This window comes from Abramis brama (assembly GCF_963993115.1).
Source record: "Abramis brama genome assembly, chromosome: 21".
NCBI lineage: Eukaryota > Metazoa > Chordata > Actinopteri > Cypriniformes > Leuciscidae > Abramis > Abramis brama.
In genome coordinates, this window is record NC_139983.1 from 19,532,979 (window position 1) to 19,554,894 (window position 21,916).

Sequence of the window (21,916 nt, forward strand, 5' to 3'; positions counted from 1 at the left end):
CCGCTTTCTCCCTAGTTTACTTTACTTTACTACTTTACATTTTCATCATACCTCACATTTTCCCCTACTATATTCTCTCCAAACCCGACCCTTCCACCTTACCCAGAGTAGTCCAAATTAACACCCGCCATGCTCCAAATACAAGTAGAAATTGGCTTTGATAGTTAAATAAAAAAAATACTTTGTTAAAAACGTATATAAAAATGTATATATTTAATTAATTAATTAATTCATATGTTTTGTTATTTATTTATTTATAAAACGATTGTCTGACCCAGATTTTTATTTATTTATTTAAAATCTTTAAGAATGATAGTCTGACCCAGAATAATTTTTTTATTTTGATGAATTATTTGGTTGACAGGTTTTAATTTTTAATCTTGCCTATGTTCTATCATTTGTTCTATTGTTCTATCTATCTATCGTTCTATCAATCATTCTATCATATGTTCTATCATTTATTATTATTTATTTATTTTTAATTTATAAAACGATTACCTGACTTAGAATTTTTTTATTTTTTTTTATTTTTAGAGTTATAGTCTGAAACAGATTTTTTTTATTTGTTTACTTTGAATTATTTGGTTGACAGGTTTTATTTAATTTTAAAATATTATAGTGATTCACCCACTATTGACATTTCCAACTATTTGCCCTTCAGAGACAATGTTGTTGTTTTAGTGTGTTACGAAGAAATTACTTTTTTAGTCCACCAGTACTTGTTTTATTTACCCTGTTTAATTTGATACTGTCCTTTATTTTCTGTGCTTTACTTGTTTTAAACATGATCTCTTTTTGTGTCTGCAGGCATATGATGTTTTTGCCAGTCTGGGAATCTCTCGGCTCCTAGAGCCGTCTGACATGGTTCTGCTGGCGATCCCGGATAAGCTGACAGTGATGACGTACCTGTATCAGATCCGGGCACATTTCAGTGGTGAGGAACTCAACGTTGTGCAGATCGAAGCCAACAGCAGTCGTAGCACGTACAAAGTTGGAGATTTCGAAACGGACACAAACAGTTCTATTGACCAAGACAAGTTCTACGCCGAACTCAACGACATTAACCGTGAGCCCACTGATCAGGATGCCACAGAAAGTAATGGTGAGCATGGTGAGAAAGAAGAGGAAGTGAAGTCAGTCGTGACAGGCGGGGGATCTGGTTCTCTGTCCGTCTCACCTGGGGAAGTTTTAAAAGAAGTGACTCCATCTTTACGGTTGTCTAAAGCAGGCCGCGACTCTCCAGCAGCTCCAACGATCACAGAACTTCACCCACGACCCGCCCAGAGCACCAGAACCAACCTGGAGACCTCCACCAGCCCACCTCCTGCTGCAGAACAGAAAAAGCTCCTCAAAGCAGATACACTGGACATGGGTGACCTGTCTCACAGGCTGGAGAGAGGGCAGTTGGGTGGGTTGACCACCACTGAGACCAGAGTCTCCAGGGAGCAGCACGAGGCCCCACGGCCTGCCGAAAAACAAACTGAATCTGGGTTGCCCACATGGCAGACCGGGTCTTCTCTAGCAAACACACAGAAACTGGGCTTCACATACAACAGAGACACTGATCTTATCAAGAAGAAGAGAGCGAGTTTGCGCCACTCGGAATCTGACAGCACGTCAGACAGGAGCGCCCAGACCAACCACACACACACACCCGCTAAACACACACAGGTAAATGTCAACACACACACGAATGCTTAGATATGCACATATATCTGAATACAAAATGACAACATCTGTCTGTCTGACTGTAGTTCTGTCATTCTGTCTATCATTTTTTGTTGTTCTATCTATGTGTGTCTCTCTCTAAAGTCTATAAACCTTATGTCTGTATGTCTGTCTATCATTCTATCTGTCCATTTATTCATCTTTCTGTCATTGGCTCTATCATTCTGTCTGTCATTCTATCTATAATTCTGTTTTTTTGTGTCTGTCTGTCTGTCGTTCATTCTATCATCCTACTATTCTTTTTATCTGTTGTTCTATCTGTCACTCTGTCGTTCTATATTTAATTCTCTCTAAGGTCTATAAACCTGTCTGTTTGTTGTTTGTTCTGTTGTTCATTATAGTTCTGTCTATCTGTCTGTCTTGTCTATCTGTTTGGCTTGTCTGTCTATCTATCTATCTATCTATCTATCTATCTATCTATCTATCTATCTGTCTATCTATCTATCTATCTATCTGTTTGTCTATCTATCTATCTATCTATCTATCTATCTATCTATCTATCTGTTTGTCTCTGTCTATCTTTTTCTGATAGTTTTTAACAAAACTTTGATATTTTTTTAAGTGTCATGAATTTATATGAATTTCTGTTCATTTTAACTTTACTTCCATTCAAATTGTAATTCTGCATCACGTTTTCTACCTCAGTTTAAATTATATTCAAATTCAGAAGTTAAATTAGAATTTAAAAGTAATTCTAAATTCAATTTCTCACAACCCTGGTTCCAGATATTCCGGATACCCTAGAAATACCAGGGAATTTCAAGTGTGATTTCCAGGCCTAGAAAAGTCATGAAAAAATGTATTTTTAAAAAGTCCTAAAAGCTCATGGAAATTTCTAAAATTTCTAAAAATGTATTTTTAAAATACCTTATCCAATCATCACAAACGACTAGAACGGTCATAGAACTATTTTGGAAATTCATTGGTCTAAAAGTGTGGGATCCATATTGAGCACTGGAAATGACCAAACCACACATGACAAACGGTCCAACACAAGCAAGTCAACAACATCAAGCACACATACACACTTTCAGGGAACAAACACAGGTAGATACACATGCAAGTTAAATGAATAATGCCTTGAACACTCCCAACAGAAAAGCAGTTACAACTTAAATGGAAAAAGCTGGCATATAAAATCAAAGCACATAAAACTGTTTGAAGCTTTATACATGTTTGATATTTTTGCCATTTTGTGAGACGCCTGATCGGCACAGACAGCAGCCGCGTGTCACTCGGAGTGGCATGTCATTATGTACAGGCCGTCCCGCCTGCAGCTCTAATACTGACACGGGTTATAGCGTGTTCCGCATGAGAGCCTCTCCTCATCTATACAGCATGCACACACACACTTGCAGGTGTTGCAGCACAGCCAACTTTTATCACACACTCTCCATGTATCACTGTCATTTCTTCCACTGAATAACTTTCCAGCTTAGATTTGTCCTGATTTTATTTTGACATGTCATCAAGGCCTCTGCTGTGACATGAGAGGTGCGCTACCATGGTGACATTTACTTGCCACAGCCTTAAGTTTGTTGGCACTTCATTTGTCTGTTTTACTGAATGTGTTGCACAGTGTAGTTGCCCTCTCACCCACAATGCTAAGTAATCAGGGCAAACATCACTCTATCTTCTCTCAGCTGTCAGAATCACAGCCATACCAATCTGATGATAACTCATAGCGTTTAGAAGAGATGCCACTCTCACTCCGATATAGGGGAATGAGGCATCTACTGATTTGTCTACTTACATTTTTGTTTTTTGTTTTTTTCAGGAAGTCGTAACTGCCCCAGTGTCTAACAATAAGGAAGAGAAGGTAAAACAGATCATGGTTATACAAATACAAAAGGAAACTTTGTTACACTCAAAATTGAATGAAAACCTCTTGTTCTCAATTGCAGAAGGTCCTGTCTCGTCAAGAGGAGCTGAAGGAGAGGGCCAGGCTGCTATTGGAACAGGCCCGTAGAGATGCCGCCATGAAGGCTGGAAACAAAAGCACCACTAACGCACAGTCGCCTACACACACTCCACAGATTATTGATGTGAGTTCACACACATACACACCTTTACTTGGATATTGACATTCAGGAGAGACTTCTGTTTTTTACACTGTGACTTTTGAATGTTTTTGTGAGAAGTCTCTTATGCTTACCAAGACTTGATTTATTTGATTAAAAATACAGTAACAACAGTAATATTGTGAAAAATTATTACAATTTAAAATAAAAATGTTCTATTTTAATATATATTCAAATGTAATTAATACCTGTGACAACAAAGCTGAATTTTCAGAAGATGTTACTAAGTTAATAATAAGTTGGTGATCAAGAAGCATTTCTTATTATTATTAATGTGGAAAACAGTTGTGCTGTTTAATATTTTTGTAAAATCCATTAGAATTTTTTTTTATGAATAGAACATTTTATTTAAAAATAGTAATCTTTTGTAACATTATAAATGTCTATCAAAAAAAAAGTCTATTTAAAAAAAGTTTATTTAAAAAGACAGACTAAGACCCAGCTGTTAAAGCTATTTTTTGCATTTTAATAATTACATTTTTTTCAATTTTCTAATTGTGGATGTTTTTTCCAAGTAAAACTAATTTCTTGGGACAAACTATTCCATAAACTATTGCCAAATACACATCTAGAAGGTCCTTTCTATGGCTCCTCTCTGGACCTGTCAGACAGGAAGTAATAGAGATTAATATTATTCTATAGCCAAGAGCCTGCATGCCAGAGTCTCTCATTTCACACAGGACAAGTCTTTAAGAGTTACTCAAGGGCTCCAGGTAGTGATGTAGGAAGTGACCAGTCAGAGAACATCAAACTCTACTGAGCTCAGTACTGCGGGACGGCTGACACTCGACGTCAAAAAGCTCAGGTCACATCCGAATAACATTTCAGTTCTCCTGACATCCTGTTTTAGGGGAAGCATAGTGTGAAACGCAGTGGCATAAACATACAGAACCACAGGGGAGGGGGTTTCAGGACATGATGAAATATCTGGCGTGTGGTGGATTTATTCAGACGTTTTGCTGTATGAATTTTAAAAGGAAATGAGATGCCCTTGAATGAAATGCATAAGAAAGCAAAGAACAGGAACAGGAGGGCACCTCAGTGTGATGCTGCCATAAATTAAGGGTTTTTTCAAAGAGCAATATTTCCTTTTCTCGCCGTCTCTTTCTCCTGCAAAAGTCCTCTGCGGTCTGATGAAGGGGAGATGGTCCTCATCCCGTAAATTAACCACGAATTAGCGTCTGTGTGTGTGTTCACAGTGCCTCCATCCCAAGGACGATGTGCTAATGAGGCTTCAGTGCATTAGCGTGCCAGAATATTGAATTGTTTCACTTTTTAATAGAAAACATTGATCAAAAGGGAGCGTTGCTTGGCACGCTGGTAATTGTTAGTGATTTAGATTAGATTAGTTGATGTCTTGTTTTGATTAGTAGGCCCTGTTATCTTATCACTGGCCTCTGCATGAAGCTCCTCCGCTAAGAAGAGACTTTACGCTTTAGCATGCAGAGGGAATATTTTAATTAAATTAAGACTTGTTCCATTCTTTCAAAGTGTAGATAGAGATGGAGGGGTGAAAGTGAGGATGGATGAGAGCGAGAGAGTGAGTGAAGTCATTGGGGTGTAGTGAGCACTTTGGTATGGGCTGAAATGCTGTGTGCTTCTGTTTATTGCTAACTGTTAAATGTTCTTGACATTCAGATAAAAGAAGAGCAGGGAAGATTTGATTAGTTTTAGAATTACAATTCAATGGATGGATGAGAAAGAGGAAAAAACAAAATTAAAAATTTGCCTACATTTGAAAAATGTGTCTAAATTTACTGTTTCTCTTTTGAGAAAATTGACCCCAAAAAAGTTTGGGGTCATGGGGTCAAAATTTGTTGATTTTAGGAAGCATTCAGTTGAACAAAAGTTATAGTAAATACATAATTATCAAAGGTGTTTTGAACTTTGTATTCATCAAAGAATCCTGAAAAAAATTTGAATATAAATTGATAATAGTAATAAGAAATTTTTCTTGAGCACCAGATCAGCATTTTACAATGATTTCTGAAGAGATCATGTGAGACTGGAGACTGGAGTAATGATGCTGAAAATTCAGCTTTGCCATCACAGGAATAAATTACATTTCGAAATATAAAAACATAGAAAATAGTTATTTTCATTTGTAATAACATTTCAAAATATGCCTGTATATTATACAAAAACAAAGTTTTGCTGGGATGTGATGTATATGACATATGGCTTCTTTCTTTTTTTAAAGTGACTAGCCCTTCATTATTTATTAGAGGGTGGGGAAAAGTTTGTCAAACCATTTCAAGGGGTCTTTTTAATAAAGCACTGCTTCTCCATGGTTGCAGTATTGTTAGCAGTTAGCATACATACTTGATTGTGTGTGAAGATGGCCAGCGGGCCAGTCATTGTCCACAGTCAGTGGTGTGTATCAATGGGCCATCAGTGAGCCCACCCCTCTCATCAGAACTGTTCTGTGTGTGTGTGTGTGTGTGTGTGCTTCTCTTGTTCTTTTACATGCCATGTTAATTGTGCTCCATTGTGCTACGATGGCTCTCTTGCTTTGATCTTTGTCACCACTGTCTGTCTCCCTCACACACTCTCTCTTTCTCTTTCTCTTGTTCGCTCTCTGTCTCCCTGCTTTCCTACTCATTGCTAACTCTGTGTATATGTGTGTGTTTAGGCCTTTGATAGTAGGCTGACGGTATAAATTGTTTAGTAGTGGTCATTGTACTATGGGTAGGTGGCCTTCACAATCCATTAGGACCAAACCTCTGTGTCGCTCTCATGTTCTTCACCCCCTGGTGAGAGCAAATCGCTAATTAATGAACAGTTAGAAAAAACACAGCGGCACAACGTCTCCTTCATGCTAGTATACACATACATGCACTCTTTAAGGAATGTTTCAGGCTTAATTTAAGTGCTATTGACATTTCTGGCATAGTGTTGATTACAACAGCAAGATCTTTTAATTCCAGGAATTCCAGAAGATTTAAATGACACTGAAGCACCCGTGTTATTTTAATATTATTTATATGAGATTTTAGTATTTATTCATATTTTAAATTAGGTTTTTTTTATATTTATAAAAATATATTTATATTTTAGTTTTAGTAATTTTAGTACTTCTTCAATTTAAACACATTTTATTTTAGCTAGGTGCCAAGGCAGCATTTCTTATTTTTGTTTGAGTTTATCTAATATTTTTTAGTTTAGTTTATTTCAGCTCTAAAAGTCCTTTCCAGGTTACCAGAGTTATGTCGTAATGACAACAAAGATGAAAGACTTCCTGTAATTTAAAAATATAGTGTTTCTCTCACACAAAATAAAGTGTTTCTCTCACACTAGTTTCGTGCTAACAAGTTTTGTTGCTAAAAATTTTAAACACTATTTTAATTGTTACTGCCTTGTCTTGTGTTACACTGTGCAATTTTAAAATGTATGGATGATTCAAAATGACATTTTGTGGTTATTAACATTATGCCACAATTGCTGTTGATAGATCATTCCTTTAACTCTCCCCCACTTTTTTCATTCTTTCATAGGCAATACCTTTAAAAAAAGTCAAGAGAATCTTCTCTCCGTTTCCTCTTCCTTCTTTTCTATCCTCAATGAAGAGACAGCCAGGGAGAAGGAGTGATAGTATGGGGAAATGATTTTTATTTATGTAGTCCTTTAAATCATAAAAAAGGGAGGGGGGGAGGCAGAAAAAGGGGACAGTGCATTTCCTCAGATTTTCTCAAGCATTAGTTGATCAGTGCAGTAATTTCACAGCGCTTTGGCCAGGGTAATTATGGAGGATACGGCGAGGGGGAGGAAAAAGAGAGGGAAAAGATTCCAGGTGAGCTTCCTCGTGTTCACTGGCTCGTTATGATTAGTTTAATTGGACTGTGTTTGATTTTTTCCGACGAGGCCCTGCTTCACCCTCCTGACTCTCTTCTCCGTCCTCAGCCCTCCCTCCCGCTCTGTGTGACAGTGCGGTGACTTTTCAGAGCCGCCCATGACCCTCCCTCTCAGAGAGAAACGGAGCAAACCTTTGAACTTGTGGCGGCCTCCCTGTGCGCTTGTGCGTGTGTGTTTTGAGGCAAACCGCTGTCTCTATCATGTTCAGTTTTCTGCCTTGTTTAACTGCGACGTCAGTCATAAACTCATAAACTCAAATATATTGCTTTTTCTATGTAAATCTGTTTTCCGTGCTAACGAACCACGTACGGCAGTATCTCTCTCTCTCTCTCTCTCTCTCTCTCTCTCTCTCTCTCTCTCTCTCTCTCTCTCTCTCTCTCTCTCTCTCTCTCTGTAGTCCACAGTCGTTAGCGTCTGCCCACCTCTGATGCGTGAGAGTCAGTGGGAAGGCCCGGGGAAGACCAATTGTCCCAGCAAGCACCAGAGACTCAGAGTTAATTGGGCCAATTAGGCCACAGTCGTCCTCCTGTTCTCTGTTCTTTGGGTCTGACGCCCTCAAACGATTCCCTCAGACTTTCAAAGGAACCGTGACTGTGCCTTCCATATGCATTTTAACATGCTGACGTGACTACACAGGCTCTCTCGCGCTGCATTCCGATTGTCTTCTTAGTTCGGAAACCTTTCTTTTTCTGGTGGATTCTCGTCTAATGAAACAGAATGGATAGAAGGTAGTTGAAGGGCTGTGAGTGTGGAGATCAAAGCGGTTGGTTGGAACAGAGAAACTGTTAGAGAGAGAGAGAGGGAGAGAGAGACGCCCCTCCAATCTCTTCATGAGTTGTGATCAACCCACTGCTCTCTCCGGCATTACGCACACACAGTTATTTCTCAGTGGGGCTGTCTCCTCTTTTTTTCTTTTTTTTTTCTCATCTCTCTTTTTCTCTCTCTCTTTCCACCACAACAACCACTCTTTTCTTCTCTTTCACTACATCATTCCTTTCTCCCTTTCCTACCGCCCTTCAGTTTTTAACCTCATTCATATGTTGGACTCCTATGAATAAAATATGAAGGATAAAAGCATAAAGTTTAAGTTCATTTTGATATGAAATTGCAATTGTTTAATCCAGTTATTTCAGTCGGACTGAAAAGTGTTTGTTTAGAGAGAGAGAGAGAGCTAAGAGTGTGTGTGTCTGTGTGAACACTTTAATTAAAGAAAGTAAGTACACGCATTAGTACTATATTTTCCAATAACTTGATTTTCTTTCACATTAATACATTTTTAATGGTCATGCTCCAAGTCTTGCTAAAGACTGAAAAATATCAAACTTTTTAAAGTTAATATGAAACTTAAAAATGTGCATTGTTGTCCGCAACATATTTTACTTTTGTAATTTGATGTATTTCTGATCAGAAGTGGATATTCATCAATTCAGAATAAAAAAAATGCAAGTTTGCTAAAACAACTAGTTAGTTAATTATTTGTTTGAAATTAAACAATTCTGTGCACAGTCAATCATTCATGGTCAGTATGTTTTGTTTTTGAAAGAAAAAAATACTTTTATTATGAGGGATGCATTCAATTCTATTTCAACTAAATGCTGTTATTTTGAACTTTTTATTCATCAAAAAATCCTGGAAAGGTATCATGTTTTCACAAAATATATGAATCAGCAACTGTTTGCAACATTGATAATAATAAGAAATGTTTCCTGAGCACAAAATCAGCATATTAGAATGATTTCTGAAGTACCATGTGGAGTACACATCACAGGAATAAATTACATTTCAGAATGTATTAACTGAAAACAGTTATTTACAATTTTAATAATATTTCACAATATTACTGTTTTTGCCAATTTTTTAGAAAACGTTTGTAGAAAACAAAAAAAAGGAAAGTCAGAGAAAGAGCAATTTATTAAATTTTTTATGGCTTTTTATGTGTGCACCAATGAATCAATTCACAATAACACCAGAAACGTGCAGTTGGAAAGTAAATGGGGCCAATTTTGATTTCACGTTTACTTTAATGCATGTTCCTGTTGTTATTGGGAATGATTCATTTGTGCATTTTAACAAAGTAATAAATTGCTCATCCTGTCACCAAGCCCTGTTATTTTTCAACCCTCTCCCCTCATCTCTCAATCCAGTAAATTCCCAATTGACCCAATCTTGTTTTTTTCTCTCAATGAACCACTTCACATTAAGGAAGAAACCTGACTTTAATGTTGACTGAAGCAGGTGTGTGTTGTTTGTGAGAACAGCTTGTGGTGAATGGCTCTTTCTGCCAGGTAATTATGTTGTCGTGTAAAGGGCAAAGTTTTCTTCCCACTTGCACACAAGCCGCCTGCTCAACCTGTTCATCTACTACTGTTTCACCCGCATCAGGGGTTTGTCTTTCCAACTGCACACATAAAGCGGTGTGTGTGTGTGTGAGAGAGAGAGCAGTATTGACACACAGCTCTTCCTCCATCTATATATCCCTCTTGCCTCTGGCTCTCTGCAGTGAAATAAGCATGTTTTGTCCTGTTTTGTTTGGTAGTAATCCCTCGCTTGATATTATTTTCATTCATGCCCTCATGAGGTGTACATATGCATGTACGTTAAATGTCAGATGTCTTTCTGAGGGACAAACCTGGCCAATAGCCTTTATCCTTCCATCCCCTACTTCTCTGAAATGGGTTGGTAACTGTTTGACAGGTTTTTTTTTTTTTTTGAGCCGGGTGCTAAGGGCAGGCTGTGTAGCCCGCAAGACATCTATCTCTATCTCTCTATTTATCTCGTTGCCCTTGCACCGCACCAGTATCATCTACACACATGCAGAAGCATAATTATGCCATGTACAACAGCCTTTGATAGCATGTACAGTTTTCTTCTTAATTCTTTATCAAATGCATTGATCGTGGTGTATGTGCATTGATCCAGGAACCACATCTGCAGCCCAGCGATAAGGCCACGGTGGCATCTCTCTCGCGTGCACGCTCTCTCTTGCTCTCTCTCGCTCTGGTTTGGCTGGGGGCTAAAGCAGGCTGCTGTAGGATTAGCTGATGCTCAACTACTTGCATTTTAAGTTGACACCTCAACACCAAGCAGGGGCCACATTACAGAAGAAAAGCAGTCCGCCGTCCGTCCAACGCTTCCCATCCCTTACACTCTCACTCTCTCTTTCTCCCTCTCTTTCTCGACTACATATAATTGGATTTGTGAACGGGAGCAGCCGAATGCTTCCTTTAGAATGGCCGGGGACACAAGGTGAAGTTTTCTCATTACAGACCACGAAGCCAGGGGACAGATCATAGACGATCTGTATTTTCCATTTAAAGAGGACAGAAATGGGAGAGAAGGAAGAATAAAAGAGAGGAGGGCTTGATAGACAGTGCAGAGAGAGGGAGGTGAAGAGGACAAGGAAGAGTCTTTATTTCACAGGTCACTTTCTAAAGGACGGAGAGAGAAGGGGGGTTGATGAGCCCGAGACGTGGCAATGTTTTCATTTTCTCGAATGTGTCTCAAACATTGCATTCATATTTGATTGCTTTCGTGAAAGCACTGAATTTTTGGGTTTGTTTTTTACTATGCAGAGTTTAAGATTATTTGCGTATACCGTCTGTTTGAGTTCATAGGAAAGTAGGGTGGAAAATAAGAGCCGGTTCTTAAAATAAGATTGATTGCCATGAGGACTTCATCAGTTAGAATTATGTCGGTAGTTAACTTCATTGCACGCGATTCATTGCAGTTTAAAAAGTCTGTAAATGAACTTTTAAAGATATGAGTATTCATATTACAAAAAAAACTTATAGAATTTTTTGAAATATAGAAATAATGCAATGTTTTATATATAAATAAGTAAATAAATTAAAAATACATAAGACAATCTTTTTTTTTTTCATTTTAATGGCTGAAAAAAAATATATACTATTTTGTTTAAATTAAAAATAAAACACTAAAAATTGAAATCAGTCATTTTAAATGCTACAAGAGAATTTGGGCATCACAAGATTCTAATGTACAGTATGAAAATTGAGATTTGCTAAAAATTACATTTAACAGTGTTGTTGAAATAGGGTTTTTAAAAGAGATGCACCAATGTATCGGCCAATAATCGGTATTGGCCGATAAAAGCAATTATTTTCACTATTGGCCATCGGATGATTGTTGGAAAACAGCCGATGATCTGGGCTGATTATATCCTGTCAATCAAAAGGGGACAGAAAAACGTCAGATTGCAACTCATACTGTGTGTGAAGAAAATGTCTTGTGTTGAATATAGGGCTGTTGAAGTAAATGAGATGGTATCGCATTAAGAGTTAAAATAAAAAATGGCGATCTTAAAGCACGCTCCATCTCACCTGTAGTTCAAGCCGGGGTTGCCAGGTCCTCAGTTTTTCCCCACACAAAACATTAGTTTTAGTGCACCCCATTCAATAATCAAAAAGAGTTTTGTGTTTTATTACTTCTGATAAGAAACAAAGTCTCGGCCTTCAATTTATGTCCATTTTATCACACAATTTTAACTATAAATGGCGTGTGACGTGATAGATCGCTGTATCGCTTCAGTTTCAAGTGGCAGCATGAAGCACAAGTCTTTTCTTCCAATTTAATACAAGTTATCGCATGAAAAAACATGCATGAACATCAAATGGTATGTTAAAAGATACAGTATAACTCATGTAATCACTCAGTCAGTGTTTCAAACGTGGAAAGACGTCAATAAAACAGCTTGTAAACAATGTCACTTAATGTTGCATTTACCTCAGGAAAGTTATCTGATGTTTGTTAGTTATAAAAAAAAAAACAGTAGAGAGGGGCTAATTTGGTGTTAATTATATATGTATGTTTGAAAAAATGTATGAAAACTACATTATGTGTATTATTATATCTGAAAATAAAAAGATATAAAAAAAAATTGTTTGGGCTTAGTTGTTAGTTTTAACCTCTAATATTATAGTATAGTAATATTCCCTGTATAGTTTACTGCAGCATTAGTTGGGAAAGATATATTTTTCCTAAGGAAAATCAAATCAAACTATCTGTATCGGCATCAGCATCATTCTGAATATCAGTATCGGTGGAGGTATTTAGTATCGGTGCTTCTCTAGTTTTTAAAGATTAACTTTAAGTGAGCATTAAATAACGGCAAAGGAAATCTAAATGTAAAAATAGGGGAAATGAGCATGCACATTTAAAAATACAATACAGAAAAAGATATCGGCCAACAATAATATCAAAATGGTCCTGTGCATCCCTAGTAATATATTTTTTTCCTACTAAGAATTTCTTCATCTAAAATTATATAATTAGACCAAACAGGTTGTTTTCCCATCATTTTCCATTTTTCTTTAAAATAACAAAAATAACCATCCATGGAATCATTCATGCAATCAGAACCATAATTGATAAATTACTAATGATTCCCGTCTGTACACACACGTTTGTTGTTGAATGGGATAAAGATCCAAAACCTCTCTTCTTCTTCGTGTGTGTGTGTGTGCGTGTGTGTGTGTGTGCGTGTGTGTGTGTGTGTGTGCGTGTGCGTAGCCCTCCCCTTCTCTGCACACTCAGTGTGTCATGACAAATATATCTGTTTGTGCTTCACTGGCTGGCACCGTCTCTGGCTGGCTGGCACGGCTGTGTTAGCGCCAGGGCCCTGAGCCTGTGTGTGTGCCCAGCCGAGCGACTCCTTCCATGGCTCGCTGCACCCCCGCAGCCCCCACCCACCCTCCAGCCCCCTCCAAAAGAGCAGCCAGGCTGGGGCAGGCACCGGGACCCCATACCCACTGTGAGTGCTTCTGTCTGGGCCTCAGCTCTACTGCCCACCCCCTCTCTCCCTGGATCTCCTGTCCAGAACGAGGGTGACAGCCCTCCATTATCTGCTTTTGTGACTCTCTCCCTCCCATTTTACTTCCCAAAGGATGAAGTGAGGTCTTCCCACACACCATGCTTTCTTCTACACCTTTAACTATGACTTTGTCATCGTTTCTGCCACCCCTGTGTTCTTCTTTCATTTTCCTCACTCGTTCTTGTGGATCCCCTCATTATGCTTGGAGATCTGCAGCTGGGAGGTTGGATGGGCCACTGATCTCTCTCCCCTCTCTTCCTCTTCCTTTTACTCCCTCTTTCTCTTCCTCTCACTCCAAGCGTAGCTCAGTTGGAGAGTCCAGACTGAACGGTCAAGCTTCAGTGTAGCTGAAGAAGAGCCACTTGAAGTCCATTTGAAGAGAGAGTCATTAAAGAAATCTCTTCATAAGAGGACAGACAGTTTCACACCTCATTGCTGCTGTAGAAATGGATCGTTCCACAGTGGTTATTCTGCACATCGTGCAAGGCTGATTCATTTTGGGAGTTCATTTGTATCTCTCAATGATTGTTTTGACCTCATACCTTAACTTTCCCTTTCAATCTCTCATAATTAAAATTTTTTAAAGCATTAATACATATCACATTAAACAATGATGGGGAAAAATGGCAACATTACAATAAGGTTAAAATCTTTTTTATTATATTTTTTAAATAAATTATTTCCATAGTGATTATTTTTACAGCATTTATTAATCTAGCTTAATATTAATGTATAGAACATTTAAATTTACAAAATATATTAGTATATGTTGAAAATATATTATTATATGTTATTGCATTAATTAATATTAATGTCTAGAATCTTATTGTAAAGTAAAAAAAAAAAAAAAAAAAAATCTTTCTTTTTCAACTCCAATGCAATTAAATCATATAAAAGCATAACATATTGTGAAATATGGTGAAAAAGTACAGGCCTGGAAAATGTAAAAAAAAAATGTGAAAAGTCACCATTTTCAGTGTAAGTAAATTGTTCTGGTTAGGAAAAGACTCACCAATATGCATTCAAGTGTCTGGCCTTTTTTTTTTTTACTATCAATGTCAGCATCCATTTAATGTGAATCAGCTTTTATACTAGCTATACTATGCATTTCCAACTTCATAAAGCGTCTGTCTGCACCTTTACAGATTTGACCAGTTTAAGCCTCTGTTAAATGTTTCAGCACAGTCTGTATGGATGGAAGCATCTCCCTTTTCCTCTGTCTGCTGCTGCTCTTCATCTCTTGTTAATTTTCCTTGACTACAGTATTACAGAACATTTCCTGAGTTGCCTAAAAGCAGTTTACACTGGGCACGGTGGTAATCCTGTCCTCTGGGCACACACACACATGGAATCTCATTTTCTGTACTAATGGCTAGCCCAGCCCTGAATCACTGTATGTAAAATAGTGTGTCGAAGGTTGTGTGTGATGATACCTGCAAGGTTGAGCCGATCATGTAGCGTTTTAGACTTCAGCTACAGAAAGAATGACAATTATATTACATTAAATTGTATGATGAGCACAGGGCAAAAGCCTCACAGCTCAAAAGAAAAATACATTATTATAGTGGCAGATTTTGTCACACTCACAGAAACACATGGTTCTCTTTTTTTTTTATAGCCATGTGATTAAATTGAGCAATTCCAAGTCACCCCCCTTTTAGAGCAGATGTATTCATTTTGCAAGAGCATAGTGGACACACATATGCACATCGCACTAAGCGTGCCCAATTCAGCTTTTGCAGGAGCGCTTCTGTGTTTTCAGGTGTAACCTGGCCTTAGCTTTGTCTTGCATGTTCAAATTACCCTGAGACTCAAGGGCCCCTAGGCTGGACCCCTGAAAAGTGCTCCTGGGATTCCCTCATCTGCATCTCTCCGCTTATTGTCCTTCTGAACAATGGCCTCAGACAAACAGTGTCCACAGAAACAGGTGAAATGGGGTTAATTAACTTAACGCTTTTGTAACCAATTGGGCTAATTCACTCTCTGCTCTTTTCCTTTAGAAACCTGTTAGCACCTTGAAAATGTGTGCATGTGGCTGTCTATGGAGCCAGGTTACCCATCATGCTAAGCGAACCTGTCTAAATGTTAATGAGTGGCAGTGATATTGCAACTTTTAAATGTCTCAAATTATTATTATTTTTCCGCTGATGATGACTGGACAGAGCAAAGGAATCAGTGTGGACCTCATCAAAAGTCGTTAAATACATTTACACTAGCCAGCACTTCATAAGACACATACTGGATAAGAACATCCTGATCAAACCTGCCAGATCCAACAAAAAATACAGGTTCAAGATGCACAGGATCTGGTAAAATGCATTTAATGTTTCCATAGTCTAATAAAGGAAAATAAAAAATAGTTGCTATACTTAAGGAAATTTATTTCAGTATAAAATGCTATTTTTACCTACTAACCATTATATTTAGCAGACTGAATAAGTCCTGTAGAATAAATTACATTGTTTAACTGGAACCTGGGCAAATTGAGTCACAGAGCCGGTCACAATTAACAAAGCTTATTGGCGATTTAAAAAATGTTATCACCCAAAGTAATGACACACAGGCTTTCCAACTAATGTAAAACAATATTTACATAGTATAATAGTAGTAAATTATCTCTCTCGCAATGTCCCGCATTGTCCCGCAAAATCACATTTATGTCCTGCAACAGAGCAATAACTAGGTGTTTACCCTTGCTCCAGTGCTTCAGGGGAACCTTGTAGTATGACGTAAGAGGGAGATTGAATTAAGCATCTATAAAGCAAAACAACAGAGAAAAAAACATAGCCCTCCGATACCATGTTAATTTAATCTTGAACTGATTAAATCCAAATTTAGTCTTAAGGTTTTTAGAAAAAAAATATCTTAAACATCTTTAGTTTCATTTTTGAAAAACTAAACCTGGCCCTCACCATGAACATAGCCATGGAAGCTGGAATGGCGTTAAAGGAAAGGGAAAAAACTCAAACTGATTAATTAGGAAAAGTTATTTCACCACCTGCATGACGTCATTAATGTCAGTTCTACATTGTTGAACCTTGGTTCAAACAGTTTACTACGGTTGTGACTAGCTAGTTAATTTCTCTAACAATGCATCACACTATGGTAGTTAGCAGCGAGTTATGTCATTGTACATGAAAACACCCCTGGTTAAGTTAAAGTTTATGTAATAAAGGTTACTTCCATAATAGCCAATAGATTTATTCATAGATTTGAAAAACAAAAATTACCATTGTAATACTTTGAGGTGCTCTTGAGGGTGAACTTGATCTTTAGCCTCTACGCAGACACGGTAAAACGGTGGTCAATGCCATTTTATGTTGCCTTAAAAAGATTGTGTGACATATCCAATATGGCAAACTGTTTGTAGGAATGTGGTCTGTTATTAATAAGCAGTGTTCACTAATGAACGTAGTGAAAGTTTGGATCCAATGACATTTCCTGATCCTTGTCGTCTTCTCTCTTTTCCTCATCTGTCTATTCCCAAATTGATGTTGTGAAGTAGTTGATGCATACATTTCTGTCTCTACCTCTTGTTGATGCACACAAAACACTCATAAACGTGTAGTCAGAGAAAAAATGACTCTCCAGTAAATATCTCAGGTTTATTATGTCTGGATATAGAATCAATGACAAATAAACCATGCAGTGAATCTCTCTCACTCGCTCTCTCTCTCTGTGCCAGAGACCCTCCATCCTGCATAGTAAAGAAAGCTGCTATCAGTCTGATCTGATGGGAGAGAGAGGAGTGAAAATGGCATTTCTGTCAATTTCTTGAGATGGCACCCGTTCAATAACCCCCCTCTCCCTCTGCCCATGTCTGTGTGTGTGTGTGTGTGTGTGTCAGGAGCGTGATGAAGAACGGCGCAGGCAGCTGCGAGAGAGAGCCAGGCAGCTGATAGCGGAGGCTCGATCTGGAGTAAAGATGGCTGAACTGCCTCTCTATACTGACTCCACCTCTATTGCCTGTAGTGCAGCTGGGAACAACTTAAAAGGAAGGTCAAAGACAGCTGGAGGTGAGTGCAGGGGGGCTTTTATAGGCCGAACACGCACATACACTCACAATGCATAAACACGCACGCACACTTTCTCATAAGCATGCAAACGCACACGCAAATCTGCATGCGTTCACGCTGAAATACCACACACAGAAGCTCTGTTCCAAAACCTAGTGACCTGCCTATCTAGACAGTCTCCCCAAATGTACATACCTTGCTTTGCGAACTCTAAAATAGTTTTACATCCTTCATAATTAAAGGGGTTGTATAATGCCCTTTTCACAAGATGTAAATGTATTTGATGTCCCCAGAGTGTATATGTGAAGTTTTAGCTCAAAATACCCACAGATATTTTTATTTAGCATGTTAAAGTTGTCACTTTTTGAGGGTGAGCAAAATCACACCGTTTTATGTCTGTTCCTTTAAATGCAAATGAGCTGCTGCTCCCGGCACAGAGGGCGGAGCTTCAACAGCTTGTGTCATTTTACCTCACACAGACATGCAATGAAAATTTCAAAAACTTTTAGCCTTTTATGTTCAAACTGGAGTCAGATGATGTCAACAGAGTCAATGATGGAGAGACTCAAGAAGAAGTGACAACATGTAGAATGCAACAGGACATTTCTGAATGGTTAGTTGATGAATTTATGTAGCTTATGTGTAGTTATCTTCTAGTCATTGATTAGCATATTCTATCTTGATAATCTATAAATCGTGTTCAGGGGGCGGGGTTTATGTAAATTCTAGGGTTGGTGATGTCACTAACCTGGGAGGAATATCGTGTAGTCCCTACCAGCCGTTTGTTGTAGTCCTTAAAAAGCAATTTCTTTAAAAACAATTTCTTTGTTTATGCGCAAACAGCAACATTACACACTAACTAAAGTTAGAAAAGTGAAATCATAATCAACCACCCCTTTTAAGGTAAACCCACAATGCATTGCTTCATGGTCAGATAAAAAAAAAACATCCAAGATGGCCGATAAAGAAAAAGGGATGTTGAATATTGATATAACTCATTCCCTGCCTAAAAATATTGTATTGTTTTGCCCAATATGTGCTAGTGTGCCATGTACATTTTGAGGTACAATATGAAAGTAAATGGGGTACAAAACAACAGGTTTCATTATATGGATAAAAAAACACAGACATTCTGAAAAATATATGTTGTATTTTCTGCTTTATTTTAATTATTGCACTAATAACTGCAGAGTAATATTCATGTTAATGCCGGTTGGAATTCAATCCCCATGGTAATGTTTATTCTGATGAGACACATTTTGTCAGTGTTTGTTATTCCTAGCTCCCATAGGCTCCCTGGAAATGTTAGTGAAAATGTTCCTAACCGAACATTAAGGCCGAATGCTGGTGTTTGGCCTGTGAGATTTTTAATTGGCTCAAGAAGCTTGTGTGTGTGTGTCCATTAGGAGCAGGCCATATGTGTGTGTCCATTAGTGGCTTTCAGCCCTTAAAAAACGTTTTTGTTGCTCACTCCGTAATGACAACCAACACTTCTGCTTTCAAGGCCCAAAGGAGCATTACATTAAGAAACACACCAACACACCCACATAGTCTGAACTCTAATTTGAGGTGTTCACAGAGGGCTTCACTTCCATTTGTTCAGGCAGTCGCTTCACACGTAATCCTTCGGAAATACATCAGGAAAACTCTGACGACAGCCAACAGTGCCCTATGCCCCAACACGCACACATACACACCAGTCCATGGCCCAAATCATCATCACTTTCATTATAACACACACCCATGCTGGGTAATCAGTGTCTCATTGTCCATGGAGGACTCCTATAGACCGGATCTTCTTCAGCTCGGCTTTCCTGCCGCGTCCCGCGTTATCATCAGCCACCATTTGTCCTTTTATTTCACATTACAGGACAATGAGACGGCACGTTAGTGTAGCGCTAGCCATTGGGAGGACTGTGCGGAACAGTGGGGCATTAGCATAGCGGGTAGCTGTGGTGTGTTATTAAACGTGTTTACGCCGAGGGGTGTTAGCGTTGTGGCTAGCTGCTGCGTATAATTAAAAGCGTGCCCGTACGTCGAGCGAGAGGGGTGTTAGCGGCGCGTCAAGGTTTTGTTTAATACGCAAGGTGTTAACATAGCAGGTTAGCCGCTGTGCCTAATTCTGTGCCGGCTCGTGTCCGTGTGTACCATTTCACAGCTCAAGGGGAGACACAATATTCCTCTCCTTTTATCTCTTTCATCTCTCCCTCTTTGACGCCCTCCATTTTCTCTTCATCCTCTCCCTGTCCGCCTAATAGTGTTCCCTCCTCCACAATCACGCGTTTACCACATCTCGGAAACTCCACAGAACACATCTCATGGCCTGCAGAGATGGACAAACCTGCATATGGACAGAGCCGAGGAAAAACGGGTCAGAGAGAGGGAGAGAAAGAAAGACAGTTTAAAAAAACGGTTTATTTGGCCTTTCAGGCTGTTGAACTCTGCTAATTGTAGAACTCATTAAAAATCAGGTTGGAGGGAAATGCTATAGGCTTGATGCACAAGGCCTATCGTGCAGAACGCATAATCCCACCAACACACACACTCACACATACACACTTGAATACACAAACACTCTGCTCTAATTCTGAGAGAGCTCAAGCTGAGTAGAGCAAAACATTCACCAGCAAAACTTTCACCAACTCCAGCAGAATGCGTTCTGTTAATTAGCTTAGCACTGCCGTGTGTGTGTGTGTGTGTGTGTGTGTGTGTGTGTGTGTGTGTGTGTGTGTGTGTGTGTGTGTGTGTGTGTGTGTGTGTGTGTGTGTGTTGCTATATAATGGAAAGTAAATTAAAAAAGCATGAGAGAAAGGAAATAAGGAAATTTCTTTTTCTCTGATTTTCAAAATGTTTTTTTCTGGAGAATGTCATTTGCATACAGGGCTGCACGATTAATCGAAATAAAACCAAAATCATGATATGGCTTTGTACGATAATCAAATCACAAAACCTGTTATTTTATTATATAAATATATGTGCTGGGTGGTTCAAAGTAAAGCACTCTGGATCATGAGCTGCTCGCACATAAAAGACCAGTGTTTTCAGTGTCTCAGAGCAGCTCGGTTTACATTAAATGCTGCTCCACTTGAACTCCATCTCTGCATTTGCTCTTGAGTTTGGGTTGCTTATAACGTGCGTTTGGGATGATGACAAACTTCCCAAACTTGTAATGAAAAGTGCTTATAAACCAGCTGTTGTCAACACGAGAGAAGCCTTAAGTCTCTCTGGTTTTCCACCAAAATAAAAGCTTTATGGAGTAACGTTTGAAAATTAAGAAATGAAGTCGTGCATAAATGCTGAAATTGTTGTAACTTTACAGTTGTAGTGTAAAATAAAATAATTACATTATTTTTTCAAAACTCTTTTTATTTTACATTGAAATATTACAATAGTAATATTTCTAATTTTAATATTTATATTTAGTACTATTGTTAAAAAAAAAAAATTACATTAATGGTATTCACAAACATTTCACAAATCACAAACATTTTGGCCAAATTGTGCAGACTTACAAACAAGCACAGGAAACCTGGAACCTTTTTTAAATCACATTTTAAATGGCAATCAGACTAAATACAATTAGATTTTTTTCCTTAAATCATACAGCACCATTTTTCCTATTTGTTCTGTCTCTTATTTAAGCGTGTGTGTGTGCGGCTTTGCTCTAGTTACCATATAACTGAATGAGATCGATGTGTTTGGATTGAGTGTGTATTGTCAAGGGCTCTGTGGGATTCAGATCTGTGGATGCGGAAGAGGAACTCTGGAGGAGATTTTGCCGTCAAGGCCAAATCTGCCGTGCAACACACACACATAAAGCTCAGCTCTCTGCCAGACACTCTCAGCCATCTGCCTGATTTTTTCTCAGCTCAAACAAACACACCCCAATGTGACAGCAGCAAACTTTTTGTTAAGGAATTACCGTTTTATGTATAAATGGGTCTAAACAAATGCTTTTCTGACTATTAACTAACATGCAAAGTTTCCTTTCCCGCTGGAATGCCGAACTAACGCTCAATGCTTCACTAACCACCTCTGTCTCTTTGCTCTTCTCTTTTTTTTGGCCATCCCTGTTTGTTTGTTTGCTCGCAGACGTGGTGGATGGGGTGAGTGTGGAGGGTGTGGATGAGGAGGGCAGGAGTGATATTGAGGCGGCGGCGTCTCACGCTGATGATGCCTCGCATACTAACCCTGAGGAGGAGCTGTCTTCTTCATGTCTAATGGAGGATGATTTTACTAACTCTGCCAGTGACTTGGCCTCTCTGGGTAACCCAACACTGCATGACTTGTGCTTGTGTTTGAACGTGTGTGCATGGTAACGCTTGTGTGTAGTGATTTATCTGTTTGCATCTACTTCTGTTAGTTTTCAACTTTAGTTTTTTTTTTTTTTTAACCTTTGACCTTTTATC

General features: G+C 38.5%; 1 protein-coding gene across 8 annotated transcripts in view; it reads left to right on the plus strand.

Moving 5' to 3' along the window:
- ehbp1 (EH domain binding protein 1) overlaps positions 1-21,916 on the plus strand; it is a 140,537-nt gene that overhangs the window by 80,737 nt on the left and 37,884 nt on the right. For 4 of the 8 annotated variants that reach the window (XM_084097684.1, XM_084097685.1, XM_084097686.1 and 1 more), the window contains 5 exons: positions 808-1,671; positions 3,506-3,547; positions 3,633-3,773; positions 17,339-17,507; positions 21,600-21,773. In XM_084097684.1, the coding sequence (XP_083953810.1) occupies positions 808-1,671; positions 3,506-3,547; positions 3,633-3,773; positions 17,339-17,507; positions 21,600-21,773 (1,390 nt within the window). The remainder of the gene's footprint in view (positions 1-807; positions 1,672-3,505; positions 3,548-3,632; positions 3,774-17,338; positions 17,508-21,599; positions 21,774-21,916) is intronic. The other 4 variants (XM_084097688.1, XM_084097689.1, XM_084097690.1 and 1 more) reach the window with 1 other exon arrangement.